At 43.1% G+C, this 20,629-nt stretch overlaps 1 protein-coding gene across 1 annotated transcript; it reads left to right on the top strand.

The window, feature by feature from the left end:
* The first annotated feature begins 451 nt into the window (after positions 1 to 451).
* VWC2L (von Willebrand factor C domain containing protein 2-like) lies at positions 452 to 20,323 on the top strand. The gene is made up of 3 exons (XM_009996949.1): positions 452 to 841; positions 19,542 to 19,671; positions 20,307 to 20,323. The coding sequence occupies exons 1-3, from the start codon at positions 452 to 454 to the stop codon at positions 20,321 to 20,323; spliced, it is 537 nt and encodes a 178-aa protein (XP_009995251.1).
* Positions 20,324 to 20,629: the final 306 nt, after the last annotated feature.

Here is a 20,629-nt window from a genome sequence, read left to right on the forward strand (position 1 = left end):
GCACTCGGGTTCAAGTCCCTCTGAGCTGCCCATCAACAAGCAGTTTCAGGAAGCTAGGTAAATTTCTGGTGCGTCAGAAAACTCGACTGCAAAAATGAGGAAAGTAAGAACCAGAGGATTCTGAGAGATACTATTTCTTTAGAGGTATTTTGGGGGCACATGCTTACAGGCATGTGTGTTTGTTTGTGTTTCATAGGCATTATTCACTTTAACAAGAATTGAGAAGAGGCTCATTTCAAATGAAATGGTGGCAGTTATCTGTGCAGCTTGAAAGGACCGATTTATTCTAATGTGCTAGTTGAAAGTATGGCCTTTAAAAATCAATATTTCTTTGAATTCTGAGTTTGTTCTCATTTAAAAATGTTTGCTTTCAGATCCCAACACCGGTCTCCCTATGGAAGCAGCTGTTTCTATCTGGCATTGAGATCCCATGGAGAAGCTGAGGAGGGGGATGGCTCTTCATATCCATGAAGCCTGGATGCTTCTGGTTGTAATCCCTGCTTTGGTCACTCCAGCTGCCATCAATCATGAAGACTACCCTGCTGATGAAGGGGACCAGACCTCCAGTAATGACAATCTGATCTTTGATGACTACCGAGGGAAGGGCTGTGTGGATGACAGTGGCTTTGTGTACAAACTGGGAGAACGTTTTTTCCCGGGACATTCCAACTGTCCCTGTGTCTGTACTGAGGATGGACCTGTTTGCGATCAACCGGAATGCCCTAAAATCCACCCAAAGTGCACAAAAGTGGAACACAATGGATGTTGTCCAGAATGCAAAGAAGTGAAGAACTTTTGTGAATATCATGGGAAAAACTACAAAATCTTGGAGGAATTTAAGGTATGAAATAATTTCTTCAGTATTTGATATTAGTATCCTATAGGAATTGTCTTGCTGTTGAGGACTCTCAAAGGCACTCGGTATTTCCTTACTGCTGTTAATTGGTGCTAAAGCTGAAGACCATTTTAGCTTGGGTGCAGGTCTGGCTGATGTGAAAGCTGCCACCTCCTCATGCACCAAGTGAGGGCCAGTGATCAGTCAGAAGCCCCCTGTGTGAAATGCCAGCCCTCTCAGTCTCCTACTCTGGACAACCTCCTTCCCTCCTGGCATGACTCGGGTGGGACTGCCAGCAGTGTCTGGAAAAATGGTGGTAAACTAATACCAAGTGCTTTTTAAGAGTCCCTGGTGCAATTTGGATGGCAAAAATTGTTGGCATGGTACTCAGAGTTGTAGGAGAATGCAAGGAATTAGATTGCAACCTACATTTAATATTTTCTATTCAGCTGTGATAAGGCTGTCTAGAATGACAGAAGTTGAATTCCTAGGGAGATGACTGTTTTAACTAATGAGAAGTATGGGGTTTAATTGTGGTGGTTGAGCTCCTATTGGGAATGTTGTGAAGAAATCCTTCTGGGAGATATCTTAAAAATAAGAGCAGATTTTCAATAACCATTGCCCTTTACACAACCTGCATCTGTCATTCTAATGAGTTTGATTGCATGTTTTCAATTCTGCTAAGGAAAGTAGTATTTCACTGGGAAGAAGGAGGTCTGTAAAAGCAATAAGTATGCACCAGTTTGTTCTCCCCCATCACGTGGCTTTAAGAGTCATACCTCCATAACCAGCAACAGCCTAGAACTCTTCATGGCTGTTTGCCTGATGTTATTATACACTTGGCCAATTTGTATTCTTTTCTGACAATGAAAATACTTCCATAGAGTTCTGTGTACTTCCCAAGTTCTCAGTAACATAGATCACAATTCACTTTTTCCCAGGTACTTTTTCATTGAAGTAGTATTTAGTTCCTTTCTTGTATTGTGTGTGGCTTGTGTTCATCTCTTTGTATCTGTAGTTACTCAGACAGGCAAGACAGTTTAATGTTCAAGGCACAAGGCAAAACAAATATGAGGAACATCTTCTTGAGGGCCATCCTGCTCAATCTGTTCTTTCTTTTGCTGAGGAATGTGAAGAGGCTGATCTTGTGAACGGCCTAAATAGCAGTTTCTTCTTGCCCATAATTCCACAATTATGCTTCAGTGCTCCCTTTTTGACTGCTATCTTGCCAGGTGGTGAAATGTCCCACCTAGGTGCAATTCTGACACATGGTCTGGTTCTTACGTGCCAGTTATGAGGACCCTTTTTGGAGAGATTTCAGTAAGGAGAATGTTATGAGGACTCTCTTTGGAGAGATTTCAGTGAAGATAGATCATCTCATTAAAGTATTCTTTGTATGTGAATGTACCGGTCCCTTTGCCTGAAAGAAATAAATGCACCCTGAGAGTGGATTAAAGGACAAAGAAACAGAATTTAGAGGAGTTGGAGCAATCTGGTCCATTGTTTGCTGTGTTCAAAAGCTGAGGGGTGTTGGGTGGAAAGCAAAACTGTATTCTCCAAGAAACAAAGCAGATGGTGGAATGCCAGTCTTGCACATGGTAACCTTCATTCCAGGACTAAGGTGGGATCTGTCAGATTTCACTGACTGTCAAGCTTTTGACCTGGACCTGTGTTTTGCTGAGAGCTTGATAGATTGTGGAGTAGGACAGAAACTGATTTTTTGGAGATCCATGTGTTTACCTAGAATAAATACTGAAACCCTTTTTCTCTTCTTAAGTAGGGGGAGAGATTTAGGCAATGAAAGATTATTGCACGCTTCCAGGAGTGTTTTGAGGGGAAAAGCTGAAGTATGAGTTGATAAATGCTATAGGAAAGACAGAACTTGTAAGATTCAGGCAACTGCTGCTATGAAATGAAATCCTGACTTCACTGAAATAGCCAAACATTTTGCTGTTTGTTTCAACAGAACAAAGATTCATCTGTTGTCTCTGCAGAAGAAATTCTGAACAGTTCATAGGCTGTACAAGCTCTGAGCTCAGCTCTTGCATAGTCCTGCAAATTTAAAAAGTTTGCAAACTTCCTCAAGTCCATTCCACAACATTGAAGTCTGTCTTTGCCAAAGAAGAAAGGCTTTTTCTGGCATTTTGTCTCAATACCAAAGTGCTTTCAGTGGAAATGGAGACACTGTTATTTGGGCTCATAAACCTTTTATAATTTGATTTACTTTTGCCAATGTGTAGGTCCCAAATATCATCTGTAGAAGTGTTTGTCACTGCTTGTTTGCAGCTGAAAAGAGGCTCTATTTAAAAATGTTTTGCAGTGTCTGTGTGTCACATAAACATTCATCCTTGCTCTAGTAGCATTATCAGAACTGACTCATCTTGCTGAAATTTCAACTGCCTGATCTTTCACAAATTAAGGTGTTGTGTTTTTTTTCTAGCTATATATATATTTTTTTTTATTTTATTTCTAGGATATTAAAATATGGGAGAAGTTTCCATTTGGGAGAATTTTCCTGTCTTGTTTTTAGATTTATGTTTAGGTTTGAGGTGATTTACCCAAATGCAGTTTAATCTTTTATTTATTCTCACCACTGACAGTAACTGTGATCATCTCAGTGTAAATGACTAGTTATAAAGGCCCATTTCTTGAATATTTAGCTTTCTTCTAGTGAACTGATCTTGTACCTCTGACAATCGTAAGGGCACAATATAAACATGACAACAAACCATTTAGCTTAGACAGCTGTCCAAATGTTTATGCTGGTGCTTCTCAATCATTAACATGTACAAATGAAATGCTGAAGTTCACTTGTACATCTAAATCCATTAGTAGCTTTTCTTGCATCCTTTTGTAAAACCTTGTGCCCCTGACAGATGGATTAGTAACCCCATGTAGCATCTTCATTGCTCAATTATGGGTCCTGGGAGATCTTTGTGGATTTTGAGCCCCAGCTGCCTGTGCAGAGCTCATCCTTTTGTTTTGCCTGGGACAGTCTCCCTAATGTAAATCAAGAACCAAATTAAACATGTTTAATATGTAGGTTTCTGCCCCATGTTCAGGATTTTGGTGCCTGTGGAGCAGTACACAGGAAAAAGGGGAAGCCTGGTGGCTTTTACTGTCAACCCTCCATCTCTTAACCTCATTTTGTCTTCTCTCCTGGTCAGCCTCCAATCTGGCCTCTCAGATGTCCTCCAGTCCATCTCAGAGGTGAACATTGGGTGAAGGTCAGCTGTGGTGGCTGCAGGGAAGGTGTGAAGAGTTCTTCAAGCCTCAGGCAGCCCCTCTGTTGTCCCCAGAGATCTGGTGGGTGCTCTTGTGGTCACTTAGCAGCTTACTGTTACTCCCATTACATCAGCCATGTTTTGATTTCATTCCTGGAAGTTAAGGTCCGAGTCCTAAGTGCTTTGAGCTCACCTGTTCTAGCTGAGATCTTTCAGAGAGGTTCTTAACCCTCCTCTTTATTCCCAGAGAGAGAAAACAAGCACATACCAACTCGGGTAGCAGAAGTACACGTGGTTGTGTTTTAAACGAATGTTCCCAGACAGCAGCTTATGTAAACTCAGGGAGGTAGTGGATCTCCAGAGTGATGGATGTCCATTGGCAGCATATGGAGAAACCCTGCACATGTAAGTGAGACAACAGTTTTCCTAAGTGCTGATTAGTTTTTACTCTCCAGCATAACTTGCTGACAGAAAAGCACACACCTGCCCACGTTTGAGAAATGCAATTTACAGCATGGCTTACAGTACATTTGTAGCCACAGTTAGGAGCCATTTGAAAAGGATTAGGTTGTCAGCTTGAGAAGTCCATCATCACTTCTGAACTTTCTGCATCTCTCATCACCCAATACAGGCATATCCAGAGTAACATTTTTTCTATGGACCTATATTAATTTCTAGCAAAACACCATTGCTGAGAAATGAATGACTCTCTCACAGGAGATTGTCAAACTCTGGAAGCATTCTCTTCATTTTAGATCCTTCAGGTAGGAACTGCTCTATGTCCCTGCACGAGAGTGAAATGTTTTTTTGGTAGCATGGTGCCATTCTTGTCAAAGTCAATGGCAGAAATTTTCTGTTCAAAGACATAAAAATATCTTTATTTGCTTGGGAGGATATTGGATGAGTTATCCTTCAGGTGCAAACACAAGAGGCTTCAGCATCACAACTTAGCTTTCTGGTAATACATCAGAAGAGCAGCTTCAGCCTGCAGTTGTGAATTAGAGCTTGGAGGCAGCTCTGAGAATCAAGGATGTTTTCTGGGTGCTCTTCAGTGGCCACCCTGCTTTCTGCCAAGCACAGAACTGCAATTTCTTCAAGTAATTGGCTTTGCCAATACTTAACCTCTCCTGGTGTGTTTCATCTGCCTGCCCTTCCCAATGACTTGTCTACCTCCTTGTCCTCTCCCCTTCCACCCTCACTGCTCCCAAACCCGTCCTTGCTCAAGAAGTGTCTAGATGGTGCCCATATGTTTTTCCCTTGCATCAAGCACACATATGGAGGGGTGAGGGAATAACTTTTGCCCCTGTGCAGGCCTTGGCACAGTGGAAAAAAAACAACCAACCAACAAAACAGGAAAGGGGAAATTTTAGTTTCAATCCAGGGCACAATCTCCACTGCCTTGAAAAGAACCAGGATTTCACTGCTGGAGTCTTACTTTATTTTTCTTCCCCTGCCACTGCGTCTTAAGTTCATTGCTTTGTTTTGCCCACAAATCATCTGTAATCCTTCAGCTAGAGCTTCTGTATCTTGCTGACTTTATGTCTTCTTGAGTAGCACTTTGCACAGTAGGAATCACAACTCTTACAGGGATCCTTGGGGTATAGTCAGAATCAAAAATAAATAAGGGATAGCATGGCATTATTTCAGTAATTGTAGTGATTGAAGTAATTGAAATTATTATCCTCCTGTACTTGGCACTGGTGAGGCCACACCTTGAATTCTGTGTTCAGTTTTGGGGCTGGAGCGAGTTCAGGGAAGGGTCTGGAGCACAAGTCTTAGGAGGAGCAGCTGAGGGAGCTGGGGGTGTTCAGCCTGGAGAAAAGGAGGCTGAGGGGAAACCTTCTCACTGTCTACAACTCCCTGAAAAGAGGTTGTGGCAAGGGTCGCTTCTCCATAGTAACAAGCAACAGGACAAGAGGAAATGGCCTCAAGTTCCACTGGGGGGGTTTAGATTGGATATTAGAAGAAACTTCTATACTGGAAGGTTTATCAAACACTGGAACAGGCTGCCCATGGAGGTGGCTCAATCACCATCCCTGGAGGTGTTTAAAAGATGAATAGATGCAGTGCTGGGGGACATGGTCTAGCACTGAACTTGACAGAGTTAGGCTAATGGTTGGTAGAGTGAGGTTATGGTTGGACCTGATGATCTTAAAGGTCTTTTCCAACCAGAACGATTCTGTGATTTTGTAATTCTTAGCTCATTGTGGAAACCTTTACTTTAGAATAGTGGCATCTCTTTCTCCTTTGTTAGTGCTCTTTAAAAGTGTTTTATTAATGCAGTGATCTCACTATTACTTAACTAAATAAGGCCTCTCATCAAAAGACATTAGCACATGCAAGGATGTGCTCAGCTGCTGTCCCAGCAGCTTAGTCCCTGGAATGCAGTGTGTCCCTTCTGCCACAGCAGCAAAGGAGGCAATGAAACCAAAAAGTGCTTCCCCACCCCCAGAACCATGGCAGAAATAGAAATTAAGTGGTGCGAACTGCAGCCTTGCTCTGACCACGAGTTACCCAGTCTGGAAGTGCAACCTTATCAAATATGAATGAAACACTTGGGACGTTCCCAGAGCATTAGTGATGGGATGATGCTGTTTAGTGAAAAACAAAGTGTTTGTTACAGCCCTGTGTTGCAAGGGAAGGTGAAGGGGAGAATGTACAACCATCTGATGCCTGGGGTGCTGCAGTGGGCTGAGAGAGGATCCTTCAGGCCTGCCTGGGAGTGTTGGAACTGTCCCACTGCAGGTTTAGAGATGGTTGCTGCCATTTATATCCAAATACAGCACCTTAAATCTGAGGAGCTTCATTGGGCCACTAGAAAAACAGTGGGGAGAAAAGGAAGGTTCTTTTAGCTGAAGTTTTCTCCTCTGTGACATATGTGCTCAGTTTCCTGGTGAATCTTGAAAAGTGCTGAAATCAGGGCAAGCTATTCAGCACTAGAACTAACATTATTAAAACCTTTTGCCAGTGTACTAGCCAGTCAGATCAGGTTTGGGGTCTTTCCTCTTAAATTATAAGAAATTGATTACTAACCCCAGCCATCATGGGACTCCCACTTTAATATTGGCATTTTTCTCTCAAAGATTTGTGCAGCAGGTTTTTTTCCTACTGTGACTCAAACAAATGAGGCTTTTTTTTTTCCCTTCTTGTGTGTACTGCAATTTCACGTACGGCTAGAAAATCATAATACAAAAGAAATTTCAATAACGTGCCTGTGCTTTAATAAAAGGAGCCATGAACAATGCCAGCTCTGAAGATAGCGTACAGCCATTGAAATCAGACAGGGGAAACAGAACATCAGTCAGATGGAAAAGTATGATTTATTATCTTCCTCCTGGCAAAATTACAGTGACAGTGTCTATGCAAAGGAATCTGAAATTACTGACTTACTGTATTTCTGTCATAATTTGTACCAAGAAAACATACTAAATAGCTAGGCATGTCATATATTGATCTATAGTGATACCTATTTTATATTTTTTTAAATTATGTTATGTACTTACTGATTCTATAACATATATTACATTATGCACAAGTATATAATTACAGTGGGTTGAAAGAAGATGGGCTGTATTCAGAATTTGGCTACAAAAAACCCGTACTGCTGTTTTCCCCAGAGCACAGTAATACCTGGAGGCCCCAGATCACAGTAATTCCTGAAGGCCCCAAAAGCTGGGAGCTCAGTGGCACAGGTACTGTCTCAAAGCTTTCCATTGAAGTAGATGAGACCCAAAACTCAAGCATTGGCATGACTCAAAACCACCAGGAATGAAGCACGAGCTCCCATGTTTTAATCCCCCTGCTGACATGTGTGCCATGTGGGACTGCCATGCAGAATTTGACCTGTTCGTGCAAGCCCAAGGGATTGATATTTTTCCAGTAAATATGACACACGAATGAACATGTGCCCAACATTTGTGTCGCCAAAACTGTGGCTGAGCTTTCAGATATTTGCTCCAGGAAATAGCCTATCAGCTCCTTTTGCTGCCAGATTTGGAGGTTGTCCAGAGAGCTATTGAAGGAGAGGAGAAATCTCTGCACAGCCAGAGAAGAGACTCTGATACTCCCTCTCCCCTCTATTGCTGCTGGAACTGTGCTGTTAAGAAAGTGGGTTGTGTGGTACCTGCAACTGTTACCAGCTCCTTCCAAGAGCAGTCTGAGGCTTCATAATCATGCCAGACTCATGCTCAGTGGATCATGGAGAGACAGGGTTGTCCCTTGGCTAATCCAGGATATGTCTATCTCTGTCACCCAGGATTTTTCTGTAGTGCTGCTGAGTGCAAGGTCTTCAGGTCATCATCTTGTGTGGAAGGATGTCATCCATAGAAATGTTGGCAGATTATTGGCAAGGAGGTTTTTAGAGAACAGTTTCCCTACCAGAGTGAGTGCAGGTGTGTGTTTGTTGCTACTGAAATGTGCTTTATGCAGAGTTGCCTTCATTAAAAATAATGCTCAGTTAGCTAATTATCCTACTTATTGTTTTTGAGACTATAATTAGGTAAGTCGTGTAGTGACAACACTCGGTCTAGTTGCAAAATAAAAATACAGGTAGCATTAGGCTTCCTTACTCTTTGTTCTCTGGTACTTTCCAGAGGTAATTCTTTGGGAATTACAATAAAATTGGATGCTTGGGGGAGGATTAGGTTTTGAAGCAGCTCCTCAAAGCAGGGAATGTCTTGGACTGGTAACTGTGGTCAACCTGGGCAGGAAAAGCTCTCTGACTGAGGGTTAGCCTGGTGTGCTTCCTGTATCAGCAGACCCTGCCATTTCCTTTCATCAAAGATAACCTGTTCAAACCCATTTTAATTTCATGTCCTTCCCAGCTTGTGTCCGTAACCAAAGGTGATAACATTCCCTGAGGGGCTGAAATCTCCTGGAGCCTGCTGGCCTTTCTCCTGAGAGTTTAAGCAATGGCAACTGGATTCAAGGGACAGATGGGAGAATTTGGAAAATTCTATGAACTATGAGCTATGAACTGCTGCAGCTCCATGGGTCATGGGTGGCCCATAGTGATGTTGCACTGATGGTAAAGCTTGATGCCACTTTAGATACCCCTTGGTGGAGTTTGCATGACACTGACCTGAGATAAGGATTTGCCTGAGGGAGCTTCCTTGAAGCCTAATCCACCTTGCCAGCTGCGAAAAATTAAGAAGTTAGGTTAGGCTATCAGAAAAAGTGCAGATAATGGAGAATGAGAGAGAAAAGGCAATGAGGAACAAGTCAGTATCTTATGTGATGTGGTTTCCCACCTCTCAACATGCAGTGAACACAGGGACATTGTCAACATCCAGAAGCAAAGGAAACCAAAACACAGCAAACTCAAGCAGACACTGCTGTGGGACTGGCATTAACCCTGTGGTTCAACCACAACACACCCCTTTGCAGGACAGGGCTTTGAAACAGGTCCTGGAGCCAGAGAAGAAGGGGATGTGCAACTTTGTGCTCCTGTACTATCAGCAACCTAAAGGAAAAAAAGCAAGTCCACTCCTAAATGCTATTTGGACATAGACTTGGGTTGACCCAATGTGTTGTTTCTTGTGAGAGAAAAAAGGTGATAATAGAGTGTGTTACTGTTGATGGGTAAGAGCTTGTCTCTAGCTCTGATGCTGGAGGGAATCCTGAGCTCAGCAGAGGTGAGCAAAAGCAATGCATTCAGGAAGGAGCTGCTCCTTCAGGGAGCAGGTGGCAGTGCCTTGGTGCACTGGTGAGATGCAGGAGCTCCCACTGCAGTACCAGGGTGGGGAAACCAGCATCCCTTAGGCCAGCAAGAGGCACAAAACCGTGTGAAACACTGAAGCTGAGGGTGATAGAGCACTGAAATCTGCAGTGTAGCACCTACAGCAAGAGGAACTCGCACCTTCCCTTGGCTGCCACCAACCAGTCAGGAGTCACCCCCCAGGGAGATCCTTTCCAGCTCTCTGAGCTGCATGGGAACGTGGAGCTTGTCTTCAGACTGAGCAGACTGACTCCAAAGATTGCATTCAGTTCAGCCAAATGGCAGATATCTAGCTATCCTGTAAATAAGAGTCACAGGGCCAATTCCGCACTGGTGTAAATCTACCTGCCCTGTACTGTGGCTGTGGAAAGTGCATCTGACAGTCCAGACAGGAAACTGCAGGAGAAGGATTGGGACCAAGACTCAAATCTCCACTCCAAGGATGGCTGGTTATGTTATACTTACCTGCTTGATACAAATTCAGCATAGTGTCAGCACACAGAGCCACCTTCTCCCATCTTTTGGCATGAAAGAAGAAGGAAACAGATTCAGGTATAGGGAAGACAAAGGTAAAAGGGATCACCTTTCCAACCAGGTCCTTGATTCCTTTCTCCCTGCCCCAGGAGCTGTTCTCCTAGATGGGGCTCCTTCATTGCAAGAGCCACCAGGGAGGGAATGGAGAACGAGGAGCTGCCAGCTGGGCTGGCTTTCCCTATTGGTATTAAAAGGAGCTTGACAAATGTAAAGCACACACAAACAGTTTGTCTGTGTCCAAACAGGGCTGTGCATGACACATTCAAGCTGCGGTGCCATCTGTCATACCTGTAGCCTTTCAAAAGGAGTCCTGTTCTCTGTGCACTGGGCATGTCTGAGCAAAAAAACCTATTGTAATAGAGTCATAAAAATTATCACTGAAGTAATAGGGATCTCCAGTCCTCTCAGCCCCAGGGTAGGTGAGGTGCAACTATTGTAAGGAATAAAATGAGACATATATCAAAACAAAGAGAGAATTCTTACCCTCAGAAGAAGTGCAGTCATGTTGGTATAGAAAGCTCCACTTTTGCTCTTGGAGGAGAAGAGCAACCAGGAGACTACAGATATGCAGATCCTATGGAGAAAGGGTCAGGTCTCAGCTCGAAGTTTTGTCTCTCTCATCTAATGGAAGAATCACTCTCCAGACACAGATGTGGTTCCAAGAGCCTGTTTAAACCCAAGTTATGTGGCACATAGTAAATACATACAAAGTATATATTTGTATATACATAGGACAAAGCTCCTAATGCTATCACGATCCCGAATCATCAGATGTGTGCCCAGAGTACCCCTGGTGAGGCACATCTTCCATGCTTCTCTCTCTCTTCTAGCTCACTGAGCTGTAGTAGCTCCCCAGGAATTTTTACAAAAGGGTGGTAAGGATAATGTTTCCACTTCTGGACAGGCATGATCTGGGGCTGAGGGAAGGAGAGGTATACATGACCTGAGGGGATTACAGCATCTTTATGCCTTTCCATCTCCAGATTCAAAGCCTGGTCTCTGTACTGCTGGAAAGGCTCTTGTAGCTGTGACTAGACAAGCAGCAGTTAGGGGTAACTAAAATTGAGCTGCAGCATCCGTGGGCTAAGAACATAGCCAAGTTGTCTTCAGCCTCTTTGTGGCTGGCCTGCTTTGAGTATAAGATGGAGTCACCATTTATAGAAAATACTTTCAGTAATGTATTTTGTGGTCAGTTCTGGGCTCCCCAGTTCAAGAGAGACAAAGATCTACTTGAGAGAGTCCAACGGAGGCCACAAGGATGATTAAGGGACTGGACCACCTGCCTTACAAGGAAAGACCAAGAGACCTGGGGCTTTTCAGTCTAGAGAGGAGATCTAATTAATGTCTATAAATACATGAGGGCACCAATAAGGCAGGGACAAGCTCTTTTGACTTGTGCCCTGTGATAGGACAAGCAAGGGGCAATGGACTCAAACTCAAGCACAGGAAGTTCTACCTCAACATGAGGAAGAACTTCTTTACTGTGAGGGTGACAGAGCCCTGGGACAGGCTGCCCAGAGAGGTAGTGGAGTCTCCTTTTCTGGAGACTTGCAAGACCTGTCTGTATGCCTTTCTGAGGCATCTGTCTCAGAGGCTTTTCTGAGGCTTTCCTGCCTTTCTGAAGCTTCTGCCCTAGTTGTTTGTTTGGTGTTTTGTGGTTTTTTGAGTTTGCTTGGTTTTTTCCCCCTCCTTTGGCAAGGGAGTTGGTCTAAATGATCTTTGGAGGTCCCTTCCAACGCCTAAAATTCTGTCATTCTGTGATTTGTCTCTTTTACCCTTTCAGCTGAGTAAGAAATTTGTCACTTCATGTCAGTCTTACATTAGTAATATAATGGACCACAAAGTACAGGAGCTCAGCATCCACTTCTGCTGCTGCTTGGAAGCCAGCTCTTGCTGTAGCTGTAGTATGATCTGTATACAGTATATACATCTGTAGCATGATGCAAGCATTTTACAATTTTTGGTGATATAAGTAGGATACAGCTCCAGTTTTTCACTTCAAATAAATTATCTAATGATTTGGTACTTTTTTTCTGTTGCAAAAGCATTTGCAACCTGGCAATGTTTTCAGTGATTGTACTGGTCTAATAGTCACTCCCCAAATTCTTTATTTGAGCAACTTTCCACCTATGGAAAATCCACATGATTACAGTGAGAGCCCTTTAGCAAACTTTCAACTCAATTCAGTTATTTAGGTGCTGCTAATCATGAAGGCAGAGCAAGCAGCCCAGAAGAGAAATGGGCTGATTTCAGTCTTGCCTTTGAGTGGGACTCACTAACTAGCCCCTTCTCCACAGTTTGGCACCTGCAGAATTGCTCTGTTGAAAGCTTTCTCTGAACTTTCCTGCAATCTCCTGTGAGTCTGCCTGAGATCAGAGGCAATTTCAGTAACAATGAATGTGATTCTAATTCCAACTCCAGGAGTGTCTTCGATGAATGCTACCCCAGTTTCTTTTCTATTCATCTCCCCTGGTTTATGACTTCCCACCTCAGCCATAATGCAGGATGCCTCCGATTTTATTCATCAGTTCTTTTTTAACTTTGTGCCCTTTCTTGCTTCCTGCCAATAAATTCCCCACCTGAAACTGTAGCTACAAAAATCATTTCCATCAGAATTGCCATTGTACTTAGTGTCATTAAAAGTTACAGCCACTCTCAAGATGTAAGTGCCCAATTTGACAGACTTCGCTTTACATCCTTTGCTTTCCTTCCCCTGGAGTCCAGCACTCACAGGGGATGAGACACATCCAGTCCTTCCTGGGGACCTGTAGCTAGTGGAGCTGAATCCAAGGCAGAGTACTGACAAATGTGGGCAGAAGTACTGGCTTAGACCCACTGCAGTCAAAACCACCTTGGTATCAGTAGAAATGGAGCTGATGAAATCACCTTTTTAAGGGGTTTGCACTTCTAACTGGTTCTCAAAGGGGGGGAAGCACTGCAGCTCTGTATGACCTCAAAAAGCATTTTTCCCTTTGCAATATAATCTAGAAAAGGCAACTAATTATGCACCATTTCCTTTTTGGTGTTTAAAAGAGGTGGAGCTAATATGCCTGATTGAGGTTGGCAGCGATTATCAAGAGTCCTGGCGTCTGCTCTGCATTTGTTCTGGTGTAATGGATCCTTGGGTTTCCATGGGGCTCCAAAAGAAAGCCCACTGCCTTCATTTCTTGGTTATATACCTTCAAATTCCAGCCAACCAAGCAGATTTCTGCAGTTGTTCTGCCCATTTTGTAAATATACCTATTTGACTGTGAAAAGCATTCCAGGCCTCAACAGCAAATCTGTTCAAATCAGTGGAAATACTTCTGTTGCCTTCTACAAATGTGCCCAGCCCCTGCATGATGATCAGCATGTGTCTTTTGTAACATGATTAGATGGTTGTAAATGTTTACATGAAGCCTTTCCATTTCCTTCCTTAAAAGAAATGTCAAGCATTTGTGATAGAATAGTTGGAAAGTTTGTATTGCTCTGTAGTTGTTTGCCAGTAGCTGTGTCATTGCTGAAGGGCTGTTGTGCAGGAGTCAGCTCATTATTTGATCCCTTCATGGGACCTATTCAATGAGATGAAGTGTTTGAGTATGGGATTATGGACATTCTTATACCAATATCCTCTTCAAGCTTAGCTGGAGAGTGTAGGAAGGAAGGGGAAAGAGAGCAGCCCCATAAATCCTGATAACTGGCTCTCAGGGCAGATGACTAGAGGGCAGTTGAAAGAACTTGCAGTAGATTTGAACAACCTTGTCCACTAGCTGCAGCAAAGGTGTAGAACTTCTTCCATGAGGCTTGAAAATCAGACATGAAGAAGGTGCCACACAATTCAAAGTCCTTTCTTGAAGAGATGAGGAGAGGTCCCAAGTCTCAGGAAGTGGCTGTGCTAACCATGTTTGGAGGAAATCAGGAGCTTTAGCCTAAATTCGTAGAATGGGAAGTCTCAAGGAGCAACAGGTCTGTGTATAGTCTAATGATAGAACATCCACTGGCTCTCAAGGTGCCAAATAACACTCTGCTCTCAGAGGGCTGCTTGGAAAATGGGCACTGTTTTCTCAGCTTCCAGAGGGATGTGAGCCACAAACCCCCAAAGCTGAGTGAAGCCAGCTGGATTAAGCACAGCTGATCACAGGAGACTGCAGCCTTAAAACTTGGTGTGAGACCTCTTCTGGGCTGGGTGATAGCCCACATACAGGACTGAAATGAGTGTGCCAGTTGGCCTGGTGATTAACTCTGAGAAAAATTGCTTCTGACTGACAGAACAAAACAGGCAAAGAAAAGTATCAATCAGATGCCATCTTCAAAGTTTTTCATTTGCCTTAGGCAAATCACTGCCTTTGTACCTGTCTAGAGGTGTTTGTGTAGAAGCAGCTGAGAGTGACTGATAGACACATGTGCAGAGAAATCCTTATTGGCAGGGAAGAGGAGGGCTGCAGTACCATGTTTCTGATATACATATATATGTGTATGTGTATATATATATATGTATGCTTCCTCCATTCACTCAAGGACAATACTTCCTCAGCAATAAGCTCCTGCAAGGCAATCTACACCTTGTAGAAAAGTCTTTCACATGTTGGGGGCAACCGAGGTGTGGCTGAGGGTGCTGTAGTTGTGGCCAAGGCATGAGCTAAGGGTGAAATACAATTGAGGTTTAGTAAGACAAGAGAATTTTTGTGACTAAGTGAGATGTCTCAAGTGAAGTAAAGCTTAGGTCTTGCTGAAGCTTCTTGCAAGATCTTGCTCAAAAACTTCAAGTTTTGTGTACTGGTTATTTGTATGATGTTCCAGCTGCCTTGGCCTAAAAAATAAATGTATGCTGGATTCAGATCTCTTCAGCTGTAGAAAAGTGTAAAAGAGTGGATTTAGGCACTGAGTTTTTAAATCGATTTTACATTTTATTTTCTCCACCTCTTCCTTAAGTTTGGGAAGAGTTAGTATTTTAGGCTAGTTTCCTGAGAGAGCATGTGATCATGCTATCTCTGTGTGTGTTTACCAGTCATTTTGGATGACTTGAGGACTTGCTGAAGCCTCTCAGAGGCATGAAATTTCTGTGGTTTTATGAAACCTAGTAGCTGACTGAAGAAGGACCCATGTGAGGCTCAGCACCATAGGAGAAGGGAGCCTGTTGTCCCTGTGAGGATTCATCATCAAACATTAATTCCTGCATGTAGTGGCATCTGCTTCCAAAAAGAGGATGTAAATTGTGGGGAACAGGGGTGTATGGGAGCAAGAGTGAAGATTAGGAGGTAGGGTATCCACATCTTGTTTGGATTCTCCTGCTCAGGGTGTATCTTGGGGTTTTTTTGTTTCTTTGCTGATTTTTTTTTATTTTTTTGTTTATATCATCTATCAAAGTTATCATTATGTGCTCATGCACATAAAATCTTTATTAGCCATGCATATTCTCTGTTCTCTCTTTTAATTTTCCTTCCTTCTTTCTTTGTTAACAACCTCTGCTGATTGCAGGTGTTTCCCATTTGTCAGCACCTGAGACTTATATTGTTTTCCAGGGACAGAACTGCATGAGTGCTGGCTCCTTCCTGGGGCCTCCCTGCTGTGTGGGATGGCACCATGCCCTGGTAGAAGCAGGGAATGAACCTGCCCTCCTAGACAAACCTGGGGTCACAGTCCTCTTGAGATCAGTATTCCAGAAGAGAAACAGAAGTTGGGCCATGATCTTAGGTGTGATTAAAAACAGGGTCCACATCCTTGTGCTCCTTTGGTCTCTTTGAAGCAACTGTCCAAAGGAGAGGTGAATCGGGGTCAGTGCTGAGACTGAAAAGGTCCTTTGTGCTCTGTGTCCCACTTCATCTCTTCTCAAAAGCACTTGAATGGTGTTTAGACGTTGGCCACATCTGTATCCCACCAACTTCGCTCAGCTTGGTCCCTGCACTGACAACGTATCAAAGGACATACTTCCTCACTAGCTCTGATCAGGGTTAGTGCTCTCAACTCTGTTGGAGCAGAGCAAAAAAAATTTCAGGTGCTTTGCACCAGTTTTCCCCAGTCAAAATGCTCTGCTGTTACCATCTACAGAAATACCTTTATTCCTCTGGCTTTAATGATAGATCCATTTCTTAAAACCTTCCCTGAATGGTAGGGTACCATGCAGTTGTTGTGTGGACATGTACCCGTGATGCAGCTGGCCCATCCTTTCCTTTGGGAAAGCAGTGAAATAGATGTTTCTGCACCAACATGTCTTGCAATCCTTCCTGACAAATCCTTCCCTAGGAAGTCTTCTAAGGTTATTCTGCCTTAGACAGGTGGAGTCAATAAATCACCTTCTGGCCAAAGCCTTTTGTGATCCTTTAATCTTAACACTTCTATCAGAATATCAGTTTAAGGGACACCAGTGAAGTGTTTGCCCTCTCCATGTGGGAATGGCGTAGCCTCTGATTTGTGTCTGCTCTCCTTCATCCTTCAGAAACCCTCTGTATTTTTTCAACCATGTTTTTCAGTAGAGATTAGAGTTTCCTTTCAGTCACTGATATTAGCAGGTGTTTGAACTTTAGTGGCTATGACAGTGTAAACCATCCCTTTTCCATGGGATATAAATCTTTAAACACAGATTTCTGGGACTTGCAGGGATTGACAGAACTGCCTGGTGAATCCCATGAAACCTGAGCAGCACTTGCACAGGGACAAAGAGCAAGCAAAGCAGGAGCATGTGGGGGGGAATGCCACTGACCACAAAAGAGCAACCACTGTGATTTGGAGAAAAACGAGAGCAAAAGATGGAAGAATCAGGAAACAAAACTTTGGGGCATCTTTCACTGGGTCCCAGTTTGTCATTTTGCTGCTTGATCTACCTAATGCCTATGTAAATACATAGAGGACTTCTTTGGCCAATGTCCCATAGTGACTCCACACCGAAAAAATAAGTAGCTCCAGGGAAATTAATAGCAGGGATGCAGAGCACACAGAAAACAGTAAAATGGTGCTCAGTTGGTATGCCTGGGGCAAAGCCCTTCCTGAAAGGGCAGGGGGTTGTGAATCCCACAGCACATCCCACGGGAGAAAGTACCAACTTAGCCATAACCTAAGTGAACAGAAAGGCTGGAGTCACCCATGGGGGGTGAGCATCTGGGTCAGAGCCACTGTAAGGGGCACTGGCAAGTGAACACAGTAGTCAGGTAGAGGAAGATTCTAGAGGCATGGCCAAGTAGGTTGGACTTGGTATGATGGGAAAGAGGAAATGGCTAAAAAAAGTCTTTGTCGTTTGTGCCAAAGCAACCTTTTAATTTGCTGCCTTGTACTGCCAAGATGTGCTGTTCTTCTTTACTTGTGTGGGGTTCTTTCCTCCTGGAAAGCTCCTTTCAGTGTCAGGCAACATCATGGTTCATTATGGTGTCATTTTCAGGTTACACTCACAACGCAGAAGCAGAAGATGTGTCTGTCATGTCTCATTTACTCAGGTGTAGAGTCTTGTTCAGGGGCATCTTCTGCTTGCACTGATTGTCTTTAAGCTGTAGATTGGGCTGCAGCCCTGGAAGAGCATCATGTATTTCTTAGCATTGCAGCCACTGTAGTAGTGAAGGTGGAGACAAATCCTGAAGGATACGTCAGGGAAAGCCTCCACAAATCACAAGATTTTGTTCTACTGCTCCGTATAATTAGCAATTAAAATGAGTGAAAACAAAGCAGCAATTTTCTTATTGATCCCTCAGCAAATAGTTCTGTCTATTTTCTTCTGTATTGTTTCTTCTGATTAAATGGCCTTGAATAAGAAATGTCAGTCAAATGAATTTAGATTCCTGGAGCTTCAGACAGAAATCAAAGCAGGATTGAATGAGGGAAGATAATTAGAGAGAGGAATTCCACCTCCACAGACTTCTTGCCTTGCTCAAGGAGTTCTGATTTTATCTGAATTGCCAAAGCTGTGAGCAAATGAGAGGTGATGGGAATTATAGACTGCAGATGCTGAGACAAAGCAAAGGAAGCTTTAATTAGTGCATTTTAAGGTAGAACTGAATTTCCTGAGAATAAATTATTTGCCTCCAGACATATGGACCTTCTTAAAGGTGAACTGAAAAGCTTTTTACCTGCCAAAACTAGGGCTCACAGGTTGTGTCTGTCATGGAGAAATGAGTGACACATCCCTGGGGCCTGTCATACATGGGAATGAATTCTCCTTTCATTGCGTCTCACTCTTTTTTAATATGGAGGTATTCCCATTGCTGCAGTTTGCCACAGAAAGCAGATTTTTTCCCAATACCCACATTTACTCATTCAAGTGTTAATGATAGATCTACTGTTGCTGAGGAATTGGAAGTTACGTGTTGAACCTACAGGTACTGAAAGGAAGTGATTTTCCTTTCAGATTCTCCTCTTACTCTCCTTTCTTATCTCTGTTGTCATTATTTCATCACAGCTGGACACACATTGGGAACTTTAAAACACTTGATCTATTTTTCAGCAGATTTCTACAGCTTTTCAAGGGTGACTGTGACAACATTCTAGTCTTTTGAGGTAGAGAGGGACTCCTGTTTGCCTTAATGGGAGCTGAAATGAAAGCATTTAGCTAGGTGCTTTAATTCAGAACTCCCTGACTTCAGCAGAATTATTCAAGCTCTTAATTACTTTCATATTGTCTGTGAGGCATGTGCTCACAAACCTTTGTGAGGCTAGGGCCAGATCTAAGGGATGGGAGTGCTTACAGACCCCCAAGGCAGGTGATGCACAAACACAGAATGAAATGGTTTTGCCCCTCCAAGAACAACTCGGTTCTCCTCTGCTCTGAAAAGAAAGAATGAAAACTCCTTAAGAGACTGGCAGATGGGCAGGCCACCCCAGCAACACTTTTCTGACAGCTTGGGGTTTGCTGGCAGTAGTGATCTGCATGAGATAAGACCTGGAAAATCACTCTGGGATGAACCACCACTGGTGATCTTCCCAAAATTCTGCTCTGTTCCCTGGGCAAACATGTAAGGTAACAACAGATGGGTGTGACTATCAGCAGGATCTTTTTGATGAAGAGACCTGAAGTCTCATGAAAGCTAAAAAACCCCCCACACCCTCTCTGGGGAGAATAAAGGTATCATGCTCATTGGTTTTCCTAATGTTCTGGTTGCCTATTTCAGCTGTTGCTATGTTGTCCTAGAGGTTAATTTGCATTGCCCATGCTGAACGCATGCAGGCAAGAGGTATGAAACCCTGATGTGTTTATCTTATGGCAAGATAGAAATGTTGCAAACTTGTGAGCTCCAGGAGGAAATGGGCTAATTTCAGATTTGTTCCTTAGCCCTCGCCATGCGAATGGTGTCGCTGCGAGCCCAGCAATGAAGTTCACTGTGTTGTAGCAGACTGCGCAGTTCCCGAGTGTGTCAACCCAGTCTATGAACCAGAACAGTGTTGTCCTGTCTGCAAAAATGGTAAGAAAGTACTGTATTGGCTTTAACAAAGAGATATCAAGGAAACATTAACGTGTTGTTGCATCGCTAGGAGCTTGGCTTCCGTTGGCACAGGCTGTTATTTCTCATGTGGGCTTCAGTTACCAGGTGGCAACTGTGAAAATTCAGGCTGCCCTTCCTGGCCTGTGCCTTCTCATTTGAAGCTGATGAGATTGCTGGCTTGAGCAAGGCTTTATAGGATTGGGTCCTAATATCTGTGATAGTTGTTTCATGTCTTTGCTTTTTTCTCCTAATTAGTCTAGCATGAAATCAAGTATATAAGAGAGGGTCTTTGTCCCTAAATTAAGAAATCAATAGTTAATACTTAGTGTTAGGGGAAAATTCACTGAAATCAATGTCAAAACTCCCACTGGAGCCAGTTCACCCAGCCTGTTGCATTGTAGGTTGTGTGCTGGAGTCTGTGTGTGTAGAGTTGAAAAAAAACTGCTGAAACAGTTTAATGAGTTGGAGTTGGATTCAGCAATATTTTCAAGGAAGGTTTTGGATGGCTGAAACTACCTCTTGGGAAAATAAATCTGTTTCCAAGGTCTCCCTGGTCTTGTAGCTCAGCCTATATGCACATATGTCTCTGGAAAAATACCTTTCTCCTAATGTAGATATGAAGGCAGAGTAAGAGGTGAGCTACCTTCACAGAAACCTCTTCATGGCTTTCATAACATGTAAGGAATGGCTGCTTAGACTCATCTTCCTGTGTTTAGAAATTCACTACTCGTATATATATATATATTTCCTTTTACATACATCACCACTGCTGGGTAAGAGGAATGTTTGCTTTTGGATCTAAATGAAAATGTTTACAAAGAAATAACATTTTCAACACATTTTCTGCCGTTAAGACAGGGAAAAAGCAAACAGTTGGAAACAAAATATTCTTACTAAAGGACGTGGAAAAGTTAAGACTGGTTTGGAAAATTACATG

This window comes from Chaetura pelagica, unplaced genomic scaffold, assembly GCF_000747805.2.
Source record: "Chaetura pelagica isolate M959 unplaced genomic scaffold, ChaPel_1.0 scaffold300, whole genome shotgun sequence".
NCBI lineage: Eukaryota > Metazoa > Chordata > Aves > Apodiformes > Apodidae > Chaetura > Chaetura pelagica.

What these genes read in the sequence shown, in the direction of transcription:
- VWC2L (XM_009996949.1), top strand. Translation starts at nt 452, where the DNA reads ATGGCTCTTCATATCCATGAAGCCTGGATGCTTCTGGTTGTAATCCCT. An exon ending in AAATCTTGGAGGAATTTAAG is followed by an intron (nt 842 to 19,541) that starts GTATGAAATAAT and finishes TTTGTTCCTTAG; the next exon opens with CCCTCGCCATGCGAATGGTG.